The sequence below is a fragment of the Cervus elaphus genome, chromosome 12 (genome assembly GCF_910594005.1).
Source record: "Cervus elaphus chromosome 12, mCerEla1.1, whole genome shotgun sequence".
Taxonomy (NCBI): domain Eukaryota; kingdom Metazoa; phylum Chordata; class Mammalia; order Artiodactyla; family Cervidae; genus Cervus; species Cervus elaphus.
Window position 1 is genome coordinate 85,368,792 of NC_057826.1, and position 23,803 is coordinate 85,392,594.

The window sequence follows — 23,803 nt, forward strand, 5'->3', positions numbered from 1 at the left end:
ATTAGGTCTCCCATAACAAAGAACTACAGGCTGGCTGGCTGGCTTAAACAAAAGAAATTTATTTTCTCCTAGTTGAAGAGGCTAGAAGTCTGAGATCAAGTTGTCAGCAAGGTTACTTCCTTCTGAGGGCTGTGAGGGAAGGCTCTGTTCCAGATCTCTTCTTGGCTTATTGATAGCTGGCTGTCTTCTCCCTCTGTCTTCATTTCATCTTCCCTCTGTATGTGTCTATGTCCAGATAGCCTCATTCTATAAGGACATCAGCTGTATTGGATGCACGCTGGCCCATATGACCTCATTTGAACTTAATTGACTACGTAACTAAATATAGTCACACTGAAGTATGGGGGTTAGGGCTTTAACCTATGAATATAGATGGGGGAGATACCACTGAACCTAACACTGGATGTAACTATGGTTCACTCATTTTCATTATGGTGTGGTCATCTGTTGTATGTAAATCATGATGTATTTATCCATTCTGCTGTTGATGGGCACTCGAGTTGTTTCCAGTTTGGAGGCCATTACAAATGACACTGCTTTGAATTTTCTTTTACCTGTAACTTGGTGCAGGTGTGCATGAATTTCTTTAGGGTTTGTAACTAGAAGTGGATCAACTGACTCACGGGATGAGTTTATCTTCAACTTTATTCTTTTATTTTTTAAATTGATTTGGCTGTGCTAGGTCTTAGATGTGGCTCATGGGATCTTTGGTCTTTGTTACGGTATGTGGGATCTAGTTCCCTGACCAGGGATCAAATCTGGGCCCCCTGCATTGGGAGCATGGAGTCTTAGCCACTGGGCTACCAGGAAAGTCCCTATCTTCAATTTTACAAGGGATGTAGAGAGTTTTCCAAAGTGGCTACACCAATTTCTTCTTACCCCAGCCATAGAGTCTCACATCTCCATGGCTCTACTCCTCACCAGCACTTGGTATTAGCAGACCTGCCAGGGTTAATTGTGAGGTAGTTTATTTTGCATTTCCTTAATGGCTGATGGCATTGAGCACATTTTCACACGAACCATCTAGAGCTGCCATTTTGTAAAGTGCCTGTTCAAGACTTTTGCCCACTTTTCTATTAAGTTCTCTTTTTAACCTTTGAATCACTCCACTCTATACACTCAGAGCAATTTTATTATCATTTAAGGGCATAGTGTTAACCTTCCTGCTACTGGACCTTGGCTGGTACCATCAGATCCATCCTGAAACTTTTTTAATAACTTGAATCTCAGAGAAAAAGTATTGGAGGTTTAATCTCTTTCTTCCCAGAAGCCCCTGGGCTTCTTAGGCAAACATGCCAACACTCCCACTTCAACTTCCCACCTCCACATGTGGGTCGAGTCCCACCCCAAGTCACAGCAGCCCCTCCTGTCTGACCTGCTGTATGCCACCTACACAGGACAAGGTCACTGAAGGGCATCAGGTGCAATGCCCAGCATGATCCCAGGAACCCCATATGCTGTTAGTGAATATTACTTCCTTCCCCTTCTTGATGCTCTGCAGAAAGGAAAGTGAAAGTGTTAGTCAATCAGTCGCGTCCAACTCTGAGACCCCAAGGACTGCAGGATGCCAGGCTCCTCTGTCCATGGAATTCTCCAGACAAGAATACTGGAGTGGGTTGCCATTCCCTTCTCCATGGGATCCTCCTACCCAGGGATCAAACCCGGGTCTCCTGCATTGTAGGCAGATTCTTTACTGTCTGAGCCACCAGGGAAACTACTGCAGAAAGGAAAAGTAACAACTACTGACCAGCCTCTGAGTGCCAGGTCATATGCCAGTGCCTGCTATTTGCCCATTCGTTGTCATTCTCTTTCTCTTTCTTAGTTGCAGATTTTATTCAAGGAAGTAAAATGCACTCTTTGACGCCTTCCTGACACCTGGAATTTGGACCACCTACAGCCATCTTAGACCATGAGTTTTTGCCTTAAAGGATAAAAGAACTTACCTGGCTCTGTGACAGAGAGGAGACATCCGATAAGACCTTGAAAGACAACTTGTTTTATGCAACAGAGAAATTAACCTCTGTCACTTTAAAGCCATTGTTATCTGGTTCCCTCTTAGCTGAGGCACAGCTAAATCTTGATACTTAATGGAAAATACATATTTTCAGTTAATTATAAACATCTGTTGGCTGGAGTTAACTTTTCCTGCTTCCATTAAAATCATTTTTCTGGTCAATAAATTTTAACATATTTAGATATCCACAGTCAACTTTACATTTTTCAAATAGCCGATTAGATCAGTATTTTCATGCTGATATGAGTATTGAGATCCACTATCTTAAGTGGTTATAAAATTAGGTACTCCCTGTGATAGGAAGTATTTCTTCCTCTCTAAGAAGCTGTCTTGTTTATGACAGCTACATGTAAGTAAATGTTAGGATACTCAGGAGGTAATGAATTCATTCTCTATTTATTTTTTTGGCTGTATCTCTGGGCATTCAGGATCTTAGTTCCTCAACCAGGGATCGAACCAGCCCCCACCGAAGTGGAAGTGACGTGTTAACCGCTGGACAGCCAGGAAGTCCTGAATTCATTCTTTTTGAATGCAGCTAATATTCACAGAGAACTTCGTGTGTGAGTTAGCCAGGCTGTGTCCTTCCTGTTCAAAGTGAGGCTCTCAAGTCACGGCCCTGGCCCTCCGTGACTGTAATGGGATAAAGCCATGGGTCACTGTTGGATAGCAGGTTAATGCATTTGGTCAGGGAGCCATTACTGAAATGGGAAGTAGTGTGCATACCCACACATACACCCACAAACACACAATCACGAGGAGGTTGCATGGGATGTAGGAGCAAACACTGTGGATTCTGACTGTGAAGCTTCACATGATTCACTGAATCTTTCTGAGCCTCAGTTTCCTCATCCGAAAATGGTGGCTTATCCCGCGGGTGTACTGTGAGGATGAAATGAGAAAACACATAATTGCCAGCATAAAGGAAGCACTCAATCAATGTTCAGTAAAGTGGATTTGTGGCTTTGTTTTGTTTTTTTTTATTTTTTTACCTCTTTACTGAATTTGTTACAATACTGCTTCTGTTTTATGTTTTGGCCAGGAGGCATCTGGGGTCTTGACTCCCTGACCAGAGATCGGACACACACCCTCTGCCATCGGAAGGGGAAGTCTTAACCACTGGACCACTAGGGAAGTCCTGGTTTGTTTTTATTTTTAACTTAACTGGCTAAGGGTCAAAGACCCATCTGCCACTTCAGCAGAAAGCCTTATTCCAGCCATCTGAGTAACCCCCAAGCCAGGCCCCAGGGCAAGAGGCCTGGCATGGGTCCCAGGGTCTCTCATCTCCCAAAGGCAACAATACTTCTCATCACCAAAGCCTGAAAGAGCTGGGTGTAAGTACAGATTAAGTTTCCATTTTTACTTAAAAATCCTAATTTCTGGATGTTCATTTTGGGGATTACAGCAGTGGATTAGCTACTTTAAGATGTTATAAGTTGAAGTCTTTCCTTTACTTGGCTGCTAAAGTTTAATTCAATCTAATTATTTCATATGGCATCAACTATAATAGTTTCATAATTTCTAGTATATTAAGCACTTAATATGTTGTGTCATTTGAAATCACATATTAAATTCAGCAAAGTACATTTTAATGAGAGTTAAGTGGTGTGAAAATATTAATACAATGTGATGGTTCATCTTGGCGCTCATATTTTGTAGGTCTGTTCCTTATGTACAAATGCCTCGCTCACCAGGTAAGGGAAGCATTTAACTGCCTGGAGCTCAAATGGGTGTCTGACCAGAACACACTCCCACCTTTTCCCAAACAGCACTTTACAATGGGATTTCTCACTGAACCTCATAACCCAGCAAAGCAAGCAGGGAAATCATTCCTTCCATTTTAGAGATGAGGGAGCTGAGATTCATTCCTAGGACATCACAATGACCCTTCTTGGCTCACAGCCATTGCCGTTATCCCCCTGCTCCACAGCTGTTGTCAGAATAACCCAGGGGAGAGTAATGTCAGGACTCCGGTGCAGGGCGGATTTGGAGGAAGTATCATTCCTCCCCCCATCTGTATCCACACATAGAGAATCTGACAGAGACACAGAGAAGCTGGCTGACTTTGTACTTGCACTTGGCGATTCTTTTTGAACCTTCTTTCAGAGCCTACAAAAATCACAGTGAAGCCTTAAGCTTAAGCCTTAAGGCTTAGCAACAGCTTGGGCTTCCCTGGTGGTCCAGTGGCTAAGAATCCACTTGCCAAGGCAGAGGACACAGGTTCAGTCCCTGGTGTGGGAAGATCCCACATGCCACGGAGCAACTAAACCCCATGCAGCACAACTACTGAAGCCCACAGGCCTAGAGCAACAAAGCAAGCACCCGTAACAAGAAGCCCACCACCACAATGAAGAGTAGCTCCTGCTCACCGCCACTACAGAAAACCCACACAGCAATGAAGACCCACCACAGCCAAACCAAAATGTGTGTGTGTGTGTATAAATATAGAGCAACAGCTCAAAATAATGATGTGTCAATGGCAGAATTTAAGGCAGCAAAGAAAGAGATTTGAGAGAGAGCTTCCTAGAACCCTTCAAACTGCATTCCCATATTCCTTCTAGGTGCAGTTAGCCCTTGGAGTAAGAGATCTGAGAGCAAATTCCAGTGTCGTGGACTAGTTGCGTCCCTTTACCTCTCCAGACATAGGTTTTTGCCATCAGCAAAACAGGAATATAAACTCCCTGTGCTTATCTCTCAGAGATATTAAAATAAAATAACACATCAGAGGGTCCTATGGTGACCTGAAAGGGCAAGGACTCATGCCAAGCTGAGTGAACAGGAGTTAATGAGTCTATGCAATGCTGTCCTTTCCAAGTAATGTAACTACACTTGAATCAGGGCCTCTGGTAACTCAAAGCCAAAGGATTGAAAGTGAAGTCTCTCAGTCGTGTCCGACTCTTCGGGATCCCATGGACTGTAACCTCCCAGGCTCCTCCGTCCATGGGATTTTCCAGGCAAGAGTACTGGAGTGGGTTGCCATTTCGAAGACCTTTGGTAAAAACAGTGCCCACAGTAACTCAGTAAAGGAGGAAAAAACAAAAACAAAACAAAAAATTCCACTGGTGGCTCAGATGGTAAAGAATCGGCCTACAATTCAGAAGATGTGGGTTTTATCTCTGGGTAATGAATGAAGATCCCCTGGAGAACCGAATGGCAATCCACTCCAGTATTCTTGCCTGGAATGAACAGAGGTAGGGGTGTGGGTGTGTCAGTGTGGGTGTGAATGTGGATGTGAGTTTGTGTGGGTGTGTCTAAGAAACAGTCTCCACAGTTGCTTAAAGAAAAGAGGGGAAACCTCTCATCCTCCCCCACCCTCCCTCTCTTTCCTTGCTGGGCCTTCCTGGCCAGAGCAGGGGCAACTGGTTTCTGGTTCAGCAGGTCCCAGACCCTAGATCCACATGAGCCCCTGTGGACTGTTTCCAGGATCTTCCATGCCCCTAAAACAGAAATCAAAACTAGTGTTGAATTTTAACATCTTGCCAATTAGTCTTGAAAAATTCTTCAATCGCCTGGTTACAAAAACCACAGCAGGTAAAAGCAGACAGAAATGTTAGTCTCTAGAGCACTTTCCTCACTTGGCAGAAGTTAAAACTGAATCAGAGAGGTAGGTCCAGAAAGTTGGCCAAGATCGCCAAGACAGGTTCAGGGAGGAATGGGAACTAAAATTCAGATCTCTGTCCTCTGTACCACAGCTGCTCAACAAGAAAAAACAAACAGAACAAACAAAAACCCACCTCTGGCTCAAAATAACACAAGCTCATAAAGCCAGAAACAGTGAACAACTTGGTCCATCAGCCTGGTCCATCTCCTGCTGGTTTCCGCAATAAGGCAGTTATGAACCCATGAGAGGTACCTGTCACCGTGACACGTGTGTGCATCGACTGTGTCCAAAAGGCTCTCACTTTAAATAAATGAAGAAAAACGTGGCTGCTAATTGAAGATTAGCATCATCTCCCATCAATGCTAACACGCTTTTTGGTTATTTGCAATTCCCATTTGTAAGTCTGAAGGAAACATCATTGCCCAAATTAGCTCTTTTCGCTCAATAAAGGCCATATTAGCATTCTGAGGTTTCTGTTTGCTTACTGCTTATTTAGAGAGAGGTCAGATGAGAAGTTGGGCTGCCTGCACCTGATTCCCATTTCACCGAACACTTGGTGGGGGGGAGGGGCTCCGAAGTCCCCAGAGGCCAGGCCAGGCGCTCCCCCGCTGGAGCTGAGTCAGGCTCACAGTGAGTTGCCAGAGCTCCACGTGGAGCACCGACTATTGACACCTCCACAGTGGCCTCCTCTGGACGACTGGCCCAGATGGGTAAACCGACTCAGGTGACTCGAGTGTTCCTCTGCCTGGACTCTGCGTCCTGTCCGCTCAGGGCTGCATCCCTATCATCAAGTGACTGCTCGACTTGTCACCTCCCTCCTGCCCACCCACGCACGTGGCCTCCATCCCCAGCCACACTGTATCCCCGCATGTTCTTTCCCATCTCTCTCAGCACGAAAAATGCTCTCCCCAGGCTGAAACGGAAGCATCATGCCCCCTGCAGCCCCGGTGCTCACGTCATGGATACTCAATATTTGGTGGAAATGAAGGCAGGGAGGAAAACCTGAGCTGATAAGGCCTTGGGAGCATCGTTTAAGAGGAAAAGGGCAGACTACACTCCTGGTCCCGAATATTTTCTCTTGAGTTACACAGTGAAGAGGAAAAGATCAGTCTTTGAAACCAGATTTGCATCCAAATCCCCAGTTCTCTCACCACTGGCAGGATAATTTTGGCCTTGATAATGTAACCAACTAGAGAATCAGTTTTCTAACCTACAAACTGGCGGGGGGTGGGGGTGGGACTGATCAATCAGATTCAGTGCCGGGCCCCGGACTGGATCAAAGGGTGGTGATATTTCCCAGACCGCCACCACCCTCGAGCCACTCTATGCAAAGTCTGGGCCCCAAAGAGGACCCCTCCCCCCAATCCCTCTTTCCCTCGGCTTCAAGCGCAGCGCGCTGGTCCTGAGAGCACCCAGGCAAGCAGCGGCGCACTCGGATCCTTCCTGAGCTGGCGCCCAGCCCCAGCCGCGCAGCACACAGCTTCCCGCGCCCAGTCCCTGCCGGTTCCCTGTCGGTGGCTCCAGCACTCGCGGGGTCACTAGTCCCAACGCGACCATCGGTTCGCAAACGGTTCGGAGTCCCGGACCGCACTTCTGGGGGGATCTCTTTGGCACCATGACGTCTCGTCCCAATAAAGCATTCTCGCGAGGCACTCGCCGCCACGAGTAGTTGCGGGGATCACTGCGCTGCAGCGTTCCCCTCCGCCAAGCGCTGCGACCTACCCTTGGGCATTCAGTCGGGCTGGAGCGCAAGAGGCGCGTGAGCAACGCGCACCACGTGACCGAGCTTGTCTGCCGGCGCAGTCCGCTAGGCGCGCCGAGGTCGGGCGGGCCGAGGGCCAATTTCCCATGGTTCCCCTCATTTGCATATACGATGCAATAAGGCTATAGAGACTATTAAACTCGGTCATAATCAAACGATATGATGAAAGTATGTGTGGTACGAAAGGACATAATTTATTATGTACTTTGAAGCCTAAAGAAGGATTAAAATTTAGTCACCATAACCATAAAACTTTTTCTATTCTTAGCTTTATATACTTCCTGAGAGAAGCCCTGTATCGTGCTCGCTTCGGCAGCACATATACTAAAATTGGAACGATACAGAGAAGATTAGCATGGCCCCTGCGCAAGGATGACACGCAAATTCGTGAAGCGTTCCATATTTTTGTCCACGAGTGTACCGTCTGCACATCTCGCACCTTGATGCGAACGCTTCTCGCCTAGAGTTTCTGCTTTTTGTTTGACATAAAAGAAGCTATAGTCCCTGGAGATGAAGTAAAAGTAAGTGTGGGCAATCAGACTGATCACTTGCTGTGCTTTTCACACCTGGGCCTTGGGCCCCAGTCTTCAACCTTGCAAATCTTGCCTCCGCTTCCCTCTGCATTATCCTGAGTTCTACTGTACCTTACCCTTAAGGAAATGGCCTTGCCAAAGTTGGTCCTTTTCAGGACCAAAGCATAACAGGGCCTTAGTGCCACCATAAACTTAAGTTGTACTATACCAGGAACTTGGAACAAGACTGACTCATGCTACCTCTGAATCTTAAAATAATAATAATAACAACACTCACTCCTTATTGAGCATCTCCTATGTGCCAAGGCCTTCACCGATCTCTCATTTTAATATTCCTGACAGCCCTGTCTCGTGGGTGTTACTGCCACTATTTCATAGGAGATGCTGAGGTAAAGCCACCTGGGCATGATCATGTTAAGCAGCTGAAACAAAGCTGCGCAAATCCTGAAAAGCCCTGCCCCCAGGTAATTCAATGGCAAAAGGCACAGTCCTAATAATAAGAATGAGAAGGGGAAAAATGCCAACAAAGTTCAGATATATCAATTTCTTTCCAGGAGAAAAATGTGGGTGCATACGCCTTGCTGGTGCCTGAGCACGCGTGTAGTCCGCCTGGCGGTCTCTGCAGCCGCTGCGAGCCAGGCCGGCTTGCGTCCCGCGGCCCCGGGGCTCCCAGGCTCTGCGCTCGCCTCAGTCAAGGCACAGGGATGGTCGCCGGGCCTCAGAGCCGCCCCAATCGGCGGCGGGTGCTCAGAGCTGCAGAGCAGTGTACTATCCAGGATCCATTTCTGTTCTCTTCAGTGGAGGCAAAATGATCCTTTCCAGGAAACAGCCGAGAATAGGCATCCGTGGGACCTCACGGCCTCCAGTGCATGGAGTTAGAGGACAATCTTTGGTTTTCGTTTCTTCCCCCTAAGATACTTGCTTCCTTTGGAGGCCACTTGGGTCACTGGGTGAGTAGTTTAAAGGCCCCTTTCTGGAATATCTAACAAGAAAATGACTACTATTGGTTTGGCTCTCTCTCTTTCTAGAGAAACTGGTCATTCTTTGTCCTTCTTTGTGGCATAACCCTGTTTCAGAGTAAAAATTAGGAAAGACAGGAGCAATTCCTAGTGCTATAAAAGCCAAAGACCTAGCTGACTTCTGCAGCTCTGCAGTTCTATGAAGTAGGTATTCTTTCCCCCATCGTGTTATAGATGAGGAAGCTGAGGAACAGAGATATTCAACTGCTTGCCCTACAAATGTCACACAACCAGTCAGTGGCAGAGAAGGGACCGAGACCCAGGAAATCTGGCTGTAGAGTTTGTGCTCTTAAGCAAACACTATGTTTCCCTCTGGGAGTGTACAGAGGGAGAAAAGGCTGTTTAGAATTAATGCAAAGAGTGTGCAGGTCCACTTCTGCTTTTTTTGGTGTTCTGAACTCAAGGACAGGAGTCACATTTTTTTGCAAAGGATCAAGGCTCAACTTTAGATCAGGGTAGCTGGGAATGCGTGGACAGGTATGTGCCCAGTAACTTTGCAAAATTAGAGGGAGTGAAGGAGCACCCTCTTTGGGATGCAATTGCAAGAGGAAAAAACTTTCCTGTTCTAGGTTGACCATCCCTTACCTGACCCTTGCCCCCTCCCCCCAAACTAATCCTATGGACAAAAGATCTGAGCAGTAAGCCTGTTTAATTAGCTATGCAAACGAGCTTAGCTGCTTCCCACTAGCTGTGGTCCAGAAGCACCTAAGGATTCCTTCCCTCAGACATTTCCAGCATCCAGATGAACCCCAAAGTTGACCCCATTCATCTGGGCATCTGTTGAGTACCTGTGATGCATTGGTCCCTGTTGTAGATCACAAGAAAAGGCAAGATGTGGCTGTGATGGCCAGGGCATTTACAGTTCTATGGGAAACACAAACACACAAGGATAACTCAGGGAGGCAAGCACCCTATTAGCTTCCTTAACCAAGTGCCACAGGAACACAGAGATTACTCCCGGGAATCCAGAAATCTTCCAGGTGTGTTTTGCTGAGGGGTTACCTCAAATTTCAGAGGATTAAGGTGGGGGGGCTACCTACTGGTTTCTCCCAGGGGAGTGAAAAACCAAGTAGCTTGATGCTGTCTCCACCTGCTCCTCCAGCTTCCCTCAGTTTATCACCCTGGATTTGCTGGGACAGACGAATACAGACACTACTTGTCTGGAGGCGCATCCCTAGAGCCTTCCTCGGCTGAAAAAGGAGTGGGAGCTCCAAGAGGCATGTTTGCCTGGTTCCCCACCCCCAAACCTCAGACTCTAAAGCCCGACCTTCTTGGGTACTGCCGGAGGCCGAGGTGAGGAACAAACAATACGAAAGCTCCCCATTCCCCAAGCCCCACTTTTTCTCCCTAAGACACGGCTCCCTAGTCTGGGGCCTCCGGACGCTGGCTGTAATGCCTAAAGTGTGTCGCAAGGTGGCAACGTTGTGGCGAGAAAAAGACATTAAAAATCGGGATTTTTTTTTTTTTTTAAAGCATATTTTCCCTATTAATGTTTCATTTAACTTAATTAGAATCTGGTAAACTAATTAAAGTAGCTACGAGCCCCGCAATCAGCAATAATTCGTATAATTATTGATAATTACATCCATACCAATCGCTTGGTTATTAACATGTGGGGGGAACAAACCACTTCTGAAGGGAATCGGAGCCCAGGAGGGTTTTTGTGAGCTCTTTCTAGGTCGTATCCGCCTACACCTCCAATCCACAGAGAATCCGGTCCAGATGCTGCGCCCTTTCCGGCTGGCCTCAACTGCCTGCGGCTCTTTCCCCCACTTTGGGAAATTCGAAAAGGAAAGGTGGAATATTTACCAGGTTCCTCTGTGTGGGGCACAGCCAAAGAATAACTTCCTACGTAGGTAGTAAGTGTTGACCCCATTTCACAGAGAAGGAAAGTGCTGTTTCCTAAGAAGCTGTTCCGTCCAGAGGGAAAGGCGCGCGAACTCTTCCAACCCGCGCTCCTCGCCGGGTCCTAGCTCCGCTCGCCCCTAGAACGCGCTAGGGACCCACGTCTCTTCCTCTCTTGGACCTCGGTTTCTGACCCGGTTGGTTCCACGCATAAAAACGTTCCCGCTCCCTGGAGGGTCCCTATGGGGGAGATCGCGCGTCTCGAGGCGAGCTCGTCCCTTAGCGACACCTCATAATTTACCCAGCCATTCTCTCAGTCCCCTCTGGGTCTAGCCCTCGAATGTCCTGGGACGGGAGGGCTCCGAGCCGCAGCACCGGGTGTTCCAGGGCCTGGCCTCCTGCCAAGATCGCGCGGCGGTTCTCCCCTCCTGGGCCCCTTCTCCGAGACCGTCGGCGCGCCCTTGCTCGCCAGCTCCGCCCCGGGCCCTTTGGACGACCAGCCAAGAAACTTCCCCACCAACGCAGCCGAAGGCTCCCGGGTCCCAGCTGCTGGCTTGCTGGGAGCACAGGACGCCCGCCTCCAGGGTCTCCACCCTGGGCGTCCAGGGCCCCCAGGGACGCGCAGTGAGAGTCCTGCGGTGTCTGAGAGCAGGTCGTCGGGGCGCGCGGGTCCCGGCCGCGCAGCGCGGCTCTGCGCTCGCTTCCTCGCAGAATGCGTTCAAGCGCCGCCAGGGGCGGAGGCCTAAATATTATTTTAGAAAGAATGAGGGGCAAGACTCGGCACCACTGCTAGTCAAGTAAGGAGCGGAAATTGGAAGTCAGGTCAGAATGATTCCCAGAACCGTGTATTTTCCCACTCGAACCACACTCTCCTCCCTCTTCAAAAATCGCGCTGCCGTTTCCATCTTTTATCCGAGCCCAAGCAACGAGTGCGCTGTGGAAACTGAGGCCGAAGGGAGGCCGGTGGCTAGGTAAGGCCTCGAAAACCGCGGCCGTCCCCCGGAACTCAAAGGGCCGGCGTATCTCACCTTCCTCCGTGGGCTCCTCGACGTCCGCAAACCCGCTGGGACTAAAATGGCCGGAACGTCCAACACCGCCAGGACTCCCTGCCTCCCGCTAGCGGCGAGGCAGCGGACATCTGTACCCGCCTGCGAGGCCCAGGCCCACCCCACGTGTTTCGCCCCCGCCCCGCCTCAGAGCTCTAGGCCCCGGCCGACGTTGCCCGGGCCTCCTGGCAGTTCTAGTTGAACCAGGGGTTCCCGGCAGGGCGCGAATTCCGTCTCTGAGCGCCCCGGAGGAGGCTTCTGCGGTGCAGCAGGCATTGGACATGGGCAAGAGTCAATTCTAAGCCCCTGCGAACGCTAGAGGGAAGACTCAGAGACCTCACAGGAGTTCTCGTTCCTCGCCGATGCCCAGTGGAGGGTCCTAAACACGGGGCGGGGACGGCCTGTGGCCTATGGGGCAAGCTGGGTGTGCCCGAAGAGCCAGTGGAGAGGTCGCGGTGCTCGCTGCAGCCCACCTGGTCAAACACAGGTCTCAGCGCGGGCGCCTCAGAACCCGCGCTGCGGTCCCCACGCCCCACCTGTTGCGCCCGCCTCCTCCCCGCCCCTCCCCTCGCCACACTCCCACCTCCACAGCCCCAGGAAGTGTCGGGTGTTTTTTTTTTTTTTTCTTTTTTATTAAAAACAAAACAAAACTCAGGGATCCAGGGTGATCTCCCCAATCAGGCTCAAGGTGGTCTCCATCTCGTGAGTCAGTTGTCGCCCTTTTTAAAGTGCTGTTACATCAAGAGGTTACAACAACAACAAAAAATAGACAAAGCAAAAACCCAAGAGGGAATGCAAAATGGGACTGGAAGTAGGTCCAGGAGAAGGAAGCAAAATAACTTACAACATAAATAAATAAAAAATGAACCCATTATTACTGAACCAAGAGACTCACAATACATTTATATCCATTGCACATAGCCACTTTGTCATTAGGAACAAGTTTCAGAAGTGGACGGGGAGGGAAGCGCGGGGCCAGCGAAATTGCTACATTGTATCCACAATTGGGGTTCAGAGACTGTACAGGGCGGAGAAGCCCCCTCTCCCTTTTTTTACCCCCTTTGGTCCGTTAAGCCCATGAGACCCGATGCCCGGAGTTGAACCATGAGGCAAGGTGGTATTTACAATTGGAAACGGAGACTGGGTCCTGGTCTCAGGCTCCCAGGAGGGAGCGGGCAAGGCCGAGGCGCCCGGGAGAAGGGCAGGCGGGCGGGAGGCTGTATTTACATCGGTCCGGTCCGAATGGCTTGTATCTCGCTCTCGGCCGCCGCGGCCGCGGGTATTTACAAGAAGAGAGCAGCATGGCTTGAGGGCGCGTGGGCGCGGCTGGGCCGGCCCTAGGGCAACAGTGGGGGCTTGAAGGAGCAGTTGCCAGTGCAGTGCCGGGGCGTCAGCATCTTGCAGGAGAAATGGTGCAGGGCGTCGTGGGCTTCTGGAGAGACAGTCGATTGGGCCATGTTGGGCTCCTCGCCTGTCTCGCCCACGCGGTCCACGGGCTCCCTCGCTCCCCTGTCCACCCACGTCTAACCCACCCCCTTCAGATTCAGGAGTTCTCAAGCGAGACGATCAAAAGGTGGGAAGGTAGTAGAGACCCCGGTCATTCAGAACCACTGCTCTAGTTCAGTAGCCCCATTTTACAGAAGAGGAAACTGAGGCACAGTAAGAGGGAGATCGCTCAGCTCAAAACCAGATTTGGACCTAGTGACAGATTTCCCAATGCCCAGAGCTCAAGGGGCCCTTTCTCCCTGCCCACCGTTCTAGAATGATTTCTCCATTAAAATGAATTCCCACTTCCCTCCTCTCAGTTACTTATCTCTGCAGACCTGGCCTTCCCCCTCATCATCACTCACGCAGTCATTCATTCATTCATTCGCCCGCACAGCCAGTGCCTGGCACCTCTCCTTTGTTCCCCCGCTTCCGCACCTTTTAATTTCTGCTGGATGGCATAGCGTGCCTTCCGCTCCTGGTCAAGTTCGTTACAAAGAGTATCTGGAAGACACAGGAAGTAGCCGGTGAGGAAATGACACCACCCTAGGGCCCGTTGGGGTCACAGCCCGGGCCTCACCCTCTTTTCAGCGCTCAGCCCCTGGCAGAAACAAGTCCCGGCGACCGAGGGAGGGGGCGTCAAACCTACAAACTGCAGCTTGGCTGAGGGAGGAAATGGCCTGGGATGGCGCTTAAAGGCAGACGGATCTAACCAAAATTAAAGCAAACTTAGGCATTACTTCCCAGGTAATTTTACGCCTCGATTTTTAATTTAGAAACCATGGAAATTGCCGCGATAAGAAGTTCAATCACTCCATGTAATGATGCCTGCAAGCCGTTTGCTGGGCTCGCTTGCCATTCTGAGGCTAATCAGAGTATACAAAGGATATTAAATAAAAAAAATAATTGTTAAATTACCTTCAATTTAAATCCAAATGACTGAGCCAACATTGCGGCTCCTGCCAGACGAGAGGCAGTTACGGCCCGTGCACGCGCTCACCTGACTCCCATCTTACCTCTGACAATTTGCAGCTGTTGCACCATTTCTTCTCGATAAGCCAATTCCCTCTTCATTTGATCCTGAAAATTATCTGTGCAAATTGATTAAGTGAGAGCTGTTATGCACAACCCCCTCCCTCGGCCCCCTTTCCCCACTCCCCAGCCCCAGCCCACCCCCTCTGTCTTTGGCCTAGCAGGAAACCCGGCTAGGAAAAGAAGGGTTCGGTGGCTCTGGCTGAATGCGAAGCAGCAGCAGCTGCCTGCACTGGGCCCCCGGTCCAGGCCAGGCGGGGCATGCGGGAAGAAGGCCCTGGCGATCAGGTGGGGTGGGTCTGAATGGGGGTACCTTTGAGACTCTGAAATTCTCGTTCCAGCTTCTTGCGGAGCTCCATTTGTTCCAGGAGCAGTTTTTGCAATTCGTCTGTGAAGGGGCGATAGTGGGATGTAAAGGAGGAGGGTGGTGGGACGCAGGTGGCCTCTAAGGCACCCAGGTCCCACTCTGGCCAGTAGCCATGAGATAGGAGTAGTGGAGGGTGAGACCAAATGGTAGGCCCTCAACACTCAGTTTTTCCATGTGCATCCAAAGGATCTGGGCAGAAAATGGGGTTAGGGGTTTAGGTTGCCCAGGAGAATGAAATTCAGAATAGCAGAATGCTTGTTGGACTTCTAGGTCCTGGGCCCAGGTACTAACCAGCATGGTATCTGCTTTAAGTTGTTCTTAACTCCATAAGTTTAGAGGTAGGCCTAGGAAGACTCAGTTTACCCCTTCAATCCACGGACCTAACCTCTCCCTTCAATGATACAGACAAGGAAGAATCTGGTCAAAGCCTTGGACCGCCACCCTAGAAAAATACACATATTCATAACAGTTTATTTACAATTTTAAGAGGTCCCAGGACCCCAAATCCAGGACCCCAAATATAAGAACACTCATATAAAGCAGAAGGATTTTGAAGGTAATTACATCACCCGTAAAATCTGTAACTGGGAACAGTGGAAGACAACCAATGCTTCCCCCCTCCCCCAACACACACCAGTTTCCAAGCCCAACCCTGGGCTGGGGTGGGGTAAGGGGGCAATTGGGTGTAGAAAGCCCCATAGGTGCTCTCAAAGGTTGCTTTAGAGGAGTGACAGGGGGCTGCCCATGGAGCTATTGGTATCTGGTCCTCCCCTCGCAGGTGCTCAGAAAACACAAAAATGAGAGACAGAGGAGCAAAGTGGGGTTAGAAGTTCCTTTCTCTGCTTCAAGCCATACTCTGCCCCTGCAGTTGAGCAGGGACCCCATTCCACAAACAAGGTCCATCCTCACCCCATTTAGGGTGAGGTGGAGTCAGTTATGCATTGATTCCAGGAAAAGAAAATAACCTCTGAGACACTCCTGAAGTAAATGCCTCCTCAAAATCTTGCTATTCAGATGAGGCTGAGAGACCTAGATTGTCCTTCTAAGGATCATTACTCATTTTTCTTTCTCACTGGACTATTCAGACAGGCCTGGCCTTGGGACTTCTGGGGATGGCTGGTTCCCTCCGCCTACTCCCTTCACCTTTCCACCCTCCCACCCCCCACCTCTGTGCCCGGGTAATGTGTCCAGGGGATTATCTTTTCTGGTCAGTGAAGACTGGTTCCTCAAGAGCCTTGTCTTCTTACACTCACTCCTGCAGGAATACCACCCCTCTACAAGAAGGGACAATTTCCCCAAGCACAGTGTACCCCTGTTTCATAGATTTAACCTCACCTCTGGCCAGGTTCTCGATATCTTTCTCCACTAGTTGAGTTCCTGTGACATCTAGGGTGAGCCCATCTTCGCCTGGGATACAAGGGCAGGTAAGAGGGGTTTTGTTCTGGGAGAGGCCTTGGGAGGGGAGGGGTGAGCTTCCTGGTAACTGAGCTAAGTTGAGTACCTATTTCAGACCCTCTGCCTTTAGAGGAGACAGTTGCAGGCATCCAGTTCTACCCACCTTCCAAACCATTATTTTAGGTCACTCAGAGAGTGACACACACCACACCCCCCCTCACGGAGGAGAGTGGAACCAGGGATAACAGGCTATCTTAGGGCAGGAAATGCTCTTTGATTGTTTTACGTGGGTGATGGTGTTCCTGATATCCTTCTGGTAAGTCTCCTTCCCTTACCCGGGAGAACCCCAAAACCCACCAAGGAGGTAAGGAATTCAGGAAACCTGGCTTGACCCTTGCCCATTCTGTTTAAATGTTTATCTGCCAGCCGCGAGAGGAGAGCAAATGTTTATCCGGCAGCCCCTTAGGCTTGTCAGAGAGCCTCCCTCGCAAACTAGAGTCGGTGGAAACCTGGGCGACCTGGGGTCCAGCTCCCGCGCTGGGGTGCAGAGCGAGGGTCCCAGGGCTCACCTCGGTCTGTATTTGCCGGACTTGGCTGGGAGATACTCCTTTGGTCTGGATAGCATTTCCTCGTTTCCAAATCGTCGGCGGTCGAGTGATTGTCTTCCTTATCTGGCTCTTAAAGGCAATAAACCGAGTTTCAAGGAGAGGCAAAGAAACCGTGACCCGGATACGGCCAGAGCTACCGCGGTCGGGGCGCCCGAGCCCTAATTAAAAGCGTCGTGGCCGCCGCTGGTTCCCGGCTGTGCGCCTGGGCTCGCACCCTCAGGCTTTGGGCCGGGCACCACCTCCCCCGCGCGCGATCTGCTCATCTCCGGCTCCACGCCCCCTCCCCAGCCCCTTGGAAAAGAGCAAATCGAGCAGCCGAGCCCACCAGGGACAAGCGACCTACATCGCGCGCAGATACTGGGGCACCGCGAGCGCGCGTGGCCGCCGGGTCTACCTGCTCCGAGAACGCGGCCCAGGCGGCGACCCGCGGGGTGGCGACAGCGGGGGAGACATCGTACCGGGCTCAGGCTGCCCGGATTTCCGAGGCCCTCAGTTCATTCTCTGAGAGTCAATGGGTCCCGCGTGCACCTCCGCGTTGGGCTGCTGCTACCGCGCACTTCAGGGGTCCCTAAGCGCGTGGCCAAGCGCCCCCACCCTCCGCCCGGACCCGGCCTGACCACAGACAACCTCTCGGCCCAAACCCTTGCTGAATAAATGAGAGAATTTGAAAGACGTGCCAGGCGTGGTTTTTAAAAGGTTTAACCCAGTGCATGAGGTATAAGTGAGCGGTATCTTTGCGATGGAGAGGGCGGTTTGTTGTTAAGTAACCAAAAGATGCAAGTTGTTGGGAGTCCTCGCTTAGATTCTTCTTTCAGTGTTTTGCTTCCCCTCTCCCTTTTTCTCTGCTTCTGTCTTTCCTGCTCTAGTCTTCCCTCGCAGGCCTCCTCTGGCCGCGGTCCCCCCCACCCCCATTCCATTGGCCAGCGACCTCGGCAGGGGGCGTTACCGTGGGCCTCTGGGGCGCAGAGGTAGGACGCCGCGGGCCCCAGCGCCGCCGCCGCGCTCTTCACGTGCTCGTCCCTCTCGGGCGCGTACACCTGCGGCGGCCGAGAAATGACAGGCGGTTAAGGGGGCGCTTGACCGCGGCTTGGAGCTGCCCAGCCCTCCACCGCAGCCAGGAGAAAACCTGAAGGGGTGGCGGAGGTCCGCTTGCCCGCGAGACCCCAGCGCCCCGAGAGGCCGTGACGCACGCGGCGCAGCCTGGAGCCCTCGGAGGTCGCATCGCCGTTTGTAGTTTCCCGGTAATTGCGAGCGCCCTTGAGAAAATTACCCGAGACACAAAGCGGTTCCCCAGCCAAGGGCCGCTCAAAGCCCACCCCGCCCTCCTCGCCCGCCTCTTTTTCAGCATCTTCTCTCCCGCCCGCGCCCAGTCCCCGACATAAATGACGCCTTTCGCATCCGGCTAGTAATTCGTGTTTTAATGGACCGAATGGAACTGTACAGGTGTGCCCACCCACTGCCAAATGGCGAACGATTCAGGCTTAGCTGCATACCCCCCACCCGGACCCGCGGCCGCGGCAACCTGAGAGCCCCTCTCCCGCCCCGCACACCGTCTCGACAACTTCCTGCCAAAGAACCCTGAGGTTCCCAGGGCAGGAATTCTGAGACTCGGAAAACTACGAGCTGGGGTGTTGAAAGATTCCGAGGACCCCGTACTGCAGCTTGAGGGAGAGGCCTCCGTCTCCTCGGCTTACTGGCCCATCTTCCCCGGGGCTCTGATCCCCATCCCGGAGGGCGTGCTACCCGCCCGGCCTCGTGAGCGCTTTTCTCTGGCTTTTGGTCTCTTTCATCCAGACCCTTTGACTTCTATCTCTGTATGCCTGTCTCTTCCCTACTCCCGTCAACAAAAACACAGCACACGCAGTTTTCAGGCCTGCTCCTCCCACCCCTACCGCCGCCCCCGATCTTCCGAAACCCTCAGCCAGGGGTCCCAGCGAGTCCAGCTCCACAGGCTCCCGAAGCTGGGCCTACCCAGAGCAGCCGGGGCCTACTGCTTGAACGCCCGCTCAGAACAAAATTTCCGTCCCCCACCCGGCCAGGGCCTGCCCCACAACCCAGAGCTGCCGAGGGGTAAACAAGGAGGCGCCACCAGCGGGGCGGGCTTGGGGCTCACCTTGGCCGGCGCGGGGCCCCCCAGCGGTCCGCAAGCCTCTCGCAGCTCATAGCCGCCGCTTGGCGGTCTCTTCTCCGGTCTCCGCACTATGTCGTCGGCCACCAGGTCCCCAAATGCGGCCCGACTGGCTGGGGGTAGCCCCGGGCGGCGCCGGGGACGAGGGCTGCCGCCTTCTGGAGAGTCTGTGGGACCGTCGGCGCCGGACGAGGTGATAGACGGGGGTCCTGCGGTCTGGTCTCCATTCGGGCTGCCTCCGGTGCTGGGCGCGCCGGGCTCGGCCTCATCCGGGGCGCCCTCGTCGTCGGGGAAGCGGTTGGACTCCACGTCCACCTCGGGCTCGTCTGCAGTGTCCACGTCGGGGGAGGCGGAGTGGTAGCTGGAGCTGCCCTCGCTCAGAAAGTCCGGGCTCACGTAGCCGCCGCCGGTCCCTGCGCCCGGCCCCGGCCCACGGGCTGGCCCACCGCCGTAAGCTTCGCGGGTGCTACCGTAGAGCTTGGCGATGCTTTCGGCGTCCTTGACCACAGGCCGGAAGGCCGACACGTAGGAGCCTTTGCGAGCGGGCGGCGGGGGCGGCGGGGCCAGCGGGGCCAGCGGGGGCGGCAGCGCCTCGTCCGCACCGTCCTCGTCCAGTGGCCCGCGGGACAGCGCGCTGGGGCAGCGCTCCTCTGCGACCAGGCCGCCCTCCTTGGTCGGCTCGGTACCGTCCAGGGGCTCGGGGCCGCCACCTCCCGCAGCAGCCGCGGCCGCCGCCGCTGCAGCCGCTACGGCCGCCGCCACGGCTTTGGCTTGGCTCTGGGCGGCCGGATAGGGCGGCACCGGGAGGCTGCCTGCCGCCGGCCAGAACATGGGAAACGTCGGGTACACAGTGGCGGCGGCGGCGGCCGCAGCCACGGCCGCCGCGTCCTTGGCTGCGCCGGAGGGCTGGTGACCCCAGAACATGGCGCCGCCCCCCGGGCCAGTCCCCGCCCCGGGGGGCAAATGGCCGGTTCCTGGGCCGCCCGCTCCTGCCCCAGTGCCCGCGCCCCCGCCACTCCCGGGGCCTGGGCCGCCCTTGGGTTCGCCTGCGCCTAACACAGGGTCATCCTTTTTGGGGCAGAGACCAAAGGCCGTGGGGAAGCCGTAGGGATGAGGGAAAAGCGGTGGGGGCAGCTTCTGCAAGAGGCCAAAGCCCTTGCTGGGCACTGGGATCACAGGGTAGCTGCGGACCCCGGCGCCGCCACCAGGCCCTCCAGGGCCCGCGGGGCCGCCAGCTCCCGCCGCCAGACCAAGTCCCCGCTGCGCGTGAGGAGGCGGCGGCCCGGGAGGCCCGGCGGCCTCTTCCTCGCCACAGCGCAGGCTTTTGTGCGGCGGCGGACCTGGGGCCATGTCTGCGCCGCACCCCGGGCCGCCCCCGCCGCCGCCGCCGCCAGCACCACCCTTCCCCTGTCCACCCGACCCTCCGTTAGCGCCGCCGCCGCCGCCTCCTTGCAGCGAGAAGGTCCGCTTGCGGGTGCCACCATTGAACATGGCCTTGACGTCCTCCCAAGCGTGGCTCAGTTCGTCTGTGGCCGACTTGTCACTGAGTTTGAGGTGTCGGCGCCACGAGTTAAAGTTGGCTGCGTCGGGCTGCGTGTACTTGGCGTCGGGGGTGCGGTGCGAGTGGAAGATGAACTTGTTCGGCGAGAAGTACATGCTGCAGTAGCCGCACTTGATGCACTTGGCACGCGAGCTGTTGTAACGCGCGGGGATGAAGCTGCCACGCGAACCCCAGGCACACTCGTGCACCACATCGAAGGCAAAGTTCTCGGGCAGCTTGGGCGGCTTGTGCTCGCCGAGGAACGACTTGCACAGGCGTTCGGCCTCACGCTTGGTGATCATGCCGCAGCGGCGCGACGAGATGGGCATGGCCCCTGCCCGACGCAGAATTTCCAGCTGCACCGGTGTGCACTGCACGCACGTGATGCCCAGGGCCACGCGGCGGTTGTGGATCTCATTGTAGCTGTAGTTCTTGAGGAGGGTGTTGGAGATTTGCGCCAGGCATAGGCGCTCCTGGCCGTCGATGACCAGGGACACGATAGGCACCCCGTACAACGACGTCTCGCCCACCTGGTTGGGTTTGAGAGCGCTGGAACCCGAATAGGGCTGCAGCTCCTGCTTGGAGTTGGGAGAAGAGTTTCCCTCGCGCCCCGGCCCCAGCTGAGTGGTGAGAGCCTCCATGCCGCCGCTCCTGCGAAACAGAGAAAGCAGAGAGCCGATGAGCCATTTTCAGCGCCAACGCCGCTCGGGCCCGCCCAGCAGGGCGCGCAGAGTCCGGCGCGCGGGGAAACTTGGCAACAGGGAGTCCTAGCTCATTCGCCCCCTGGACGGGCCTTTTGTTATTCAGACGCATGCTGGCGCTGGAACAAAAGCCCCCGGGGTTTGGAGGAGGAGTAGGGGTAATTGAGATCTCAGGAATGCCCGGGTAGCTGGGAACCCGATCCTGTTTTCGGGCTGGGGAGAAAGTGGGGCCCAGAGACGGAGAGTGACTTGCCCAAGGCCACACAGCAAAGCCATTGCCAAACCCAGGCTTCCTGGTGCCCAGATCCGTAAGACTTCGGCCACCCTCGCAGCCTGCCCTATCCGTCCGGGTCCCGAAGCTCGGACTTCGGGGACAGGCCGCCCCTCTGCTCAGCCGCGCATGCACGCGGGCGGGGGCAGCGCGGGGAGGAATAGGGAGGGGGAGGGGCGGTCACTGCCCGTCTCCAGACAGCAGGGGGCGGGGCGGGGGGGTTGGTAAGGAGAAGGAGGAGGGTCTAGAGGCCGTGAGGGAGGCGGAGAGAGACGGAGACGACCGCTGTTCGCGGTGCTGAACCCGACTCTCTCCTAAGCTCGCCGTGAGCGCCCAGCCCTGGAGTTGCTCTCACTGCACCCAGCTTCGTGCAGTTGGCTCCCCGGGATAACAGCACCGCTTTCCCCAAACACAAGCTTTTCCTCTTACACCCGGAACCCCGCGTTCGTTGAGCAGAAAGATTCCGGCTGGAAATATAAACCATTTTCTTTCCAGCCATCGGTGGGATCCGGGTCAAGCAATTCCTAACCACATTTCCTGCATTTTTAAGCTGCGGTCCAGACCCAAGCTGGTTCCCCTCCGGGTCAGCACACGGGACGAAGAGGTTCTCAAGGAAGTTTCTCAGAAGCCACTTCTTTGCTTGTAGCCGCCCGCTGCCTGAGTTTTCCTCCTTCAGATATACCTTGCCCACTAAGGCCAAACGCAGTCTCTAGGTTCTGAGCTTCCTCTTTGGGGGACATCTTTTTTTTTTTTTTTTTGGAGTATCCTTCATGCGGAGTTGTCCTGACCCATACGGCTTGGGAGGAATCCTGACCCGTCTCTGAAGCCACCCTAAGGCTCCAGGTCAAAAGTTACTTCTGGTCCCAAGCTTTACTCTCTGGCCGAGGCAGGGAGGCAATCGCTCTGTGGACAGCGGCAGCAGGAAGGACCCGGGGACTGATGCCTGGGGCCCCCTAGATGGCTCAGCCCAACCACGTGTCCTCAGACACGGAAGGCTCGCACTCGGCCCACGGCTGCAGGCAGTCCTGCGGCCCAGACAGCCCAGTCCTGAGGGTTCCTCCTCTAAACTCAGCAGAAACAGACAAATCCATTTTCAAAGGGCAGCTCCAGCCAGACAGGGCATCCGAGCTCAAAAGCATGGGATCTTCTCTCCCTCTGTCTCTCTCCCTCCTTGATCTGTCGATCTTATCTGTCCCTGAGCTGTCTGTCTCTCCCTGCTCTCTCCTCTTTCTCCCATCTGTCTTTATACCTTCTTCAAGTATCAAGCTATTTATCTGTTATTTATTTCATCTTTATCTCCGTGGATCAAACTGAAACTAGTTGACCCTTCTTTTGCGTCGAAGTCCCTTGCAACATTTTAGGAGGCAAAAGCACTGTCCTAACTCCTCGGCTGAGGGATCAGCAAGAAAAGCCCTGCACCCTCCTCCCAAAGGGTCTTCAGGCTGGCTAGGGAGGTGGAAGAGGGGGTGCCGCGGCTCTGGGAAATGAAGATGTCTTCTCGGTTTCCCGAAATCGGCAAGTGTGCCCTGCCCGCATGCAGTGAAGGGAGAGCCCTGAGCGGAGCGGGTCTTCTCCAAGCGGAGGGTCTGGAGTCCCCTCGGGGTCTTTTCGAGTGGGAGGAGGGGACTCCGGACCCCGGAACCAGGAGAAGGAAGACCCTAGGAACGGAACCGAATTTCAAAAGCCAGGGCAAAGGGCTGTGCGCAGCGCCAAGGAGCAGCGGCCAGGGCGGCTCTGGGAGCCCTCGCTGGCTCCTGGGGCTTGAGGGGTGAGATTGGAGAGGGCGATGAGGCGGGAGTCAGGCAGCGCAGAGTGAGGCGATGGAGTCTTGAGGTATAATAATAAAACAACCACAAGAACCCAAATCGGCACTAAACGAAAAAAGCTGTAGAGACACGGCGCGGGGTCAGCCAGCTCCCGGGCGCGGGTACTCACCGTGCGGCGGCGGCTGGAGCCGGGCGAGCGGTGAACGGAGGTGCGCGGCGGGCGGAGCGGCGGGCGGGAGTCGGGGATCCGCCGGGCTCTCCGGGTGACGGCGCGGCCCCTCCCCGCGCGCGCGCACAGCCGCGCTCCCGGGCTCCCCGCTCTCACACCCGCGGCCCCACTGGCCCCTCCCGCGCGGCGCAGGCTCTCAGCAGGCGCAGGGCTCCAGGGTCCCGGGCAGAGAGATATGTGCCCTGTGAGGTTGCCCCTGAGGCCCAGGACGGGCCCGGCGCGGAGGCCGAAGCCTGGAGAGCATAGCGCGGCGACTGGCAAGGCGCGGGGACAGCCCGAGTGGCGAGGCCAGCGCGGGGCGGGCGCGCCTAACATCTGCGAGCCGGGGCGCCACACCCACCGCCCGTGCAGTCACTCGCGCCCTCCCGGGGTCCGATAGCTAGCCCGCGGGCCACGCGCCTGGCCCCGCCGCCTTCCCGCAGCTCCCGGGTCTGGGCGCCCCAGGTAAGCGGCCACACACCTGT

At 54.3% G+C, this 23,803-nt stretch overlaps 1 protein-coding gene and 1 non-coding gene across 2 annotated transcripts; one reads left to right on the top strand and one right to left on the bottom strand.

Annotated features, from left to right (window-relative positions):
• Positions 1 to 7,674: 7,674 nt before the first annotated feature.
• Positions 7,675 to 7,781, top strand: LOC122706088. The gene has a single exon (XR_006344328.1). It is a non-coding gene; the product is annotated as a U6 spliceosomal RNA (small nuclear RNA).
• A 4,652-nt stretch (positions 7,782 to 12,433) lies between these two features.
• Positions 12,434 to 23,405, bottom strand: SKOR1 (SKI family transcriptional corepressor 1). The gene is made up of 9 exons (XM_043920315.1): positions 23,280 to 23,405; positions 18,818 to 21,023; positions 17,651 to 17,741; positions 16,666 to 16,773; positions 16,037 to 16,108; positions 14,648 to 14,722; positions 14,319 to 14,393; positions 13,741 to 13,806; positions 12,434 to 13,249 (listed from the first exon to the last, which is right to left on the bottom strand). The coding sequence occupies exons 2-9, from the start codon at positions 21,011 to 21,013 to the stop codon at positions 13,155 to 13,157; spliced, it is 2,778 nt and encodes a 925-aa protein (XP_043776250.1). The 5' UTR covers positions 21,014 to 21,023; positions 23,280 to 23,405; the 3' UTR covers positions 12,434 to 13,154.
• Positions 23,406 to 23,803: the final 398 nt, after the last annotated feature.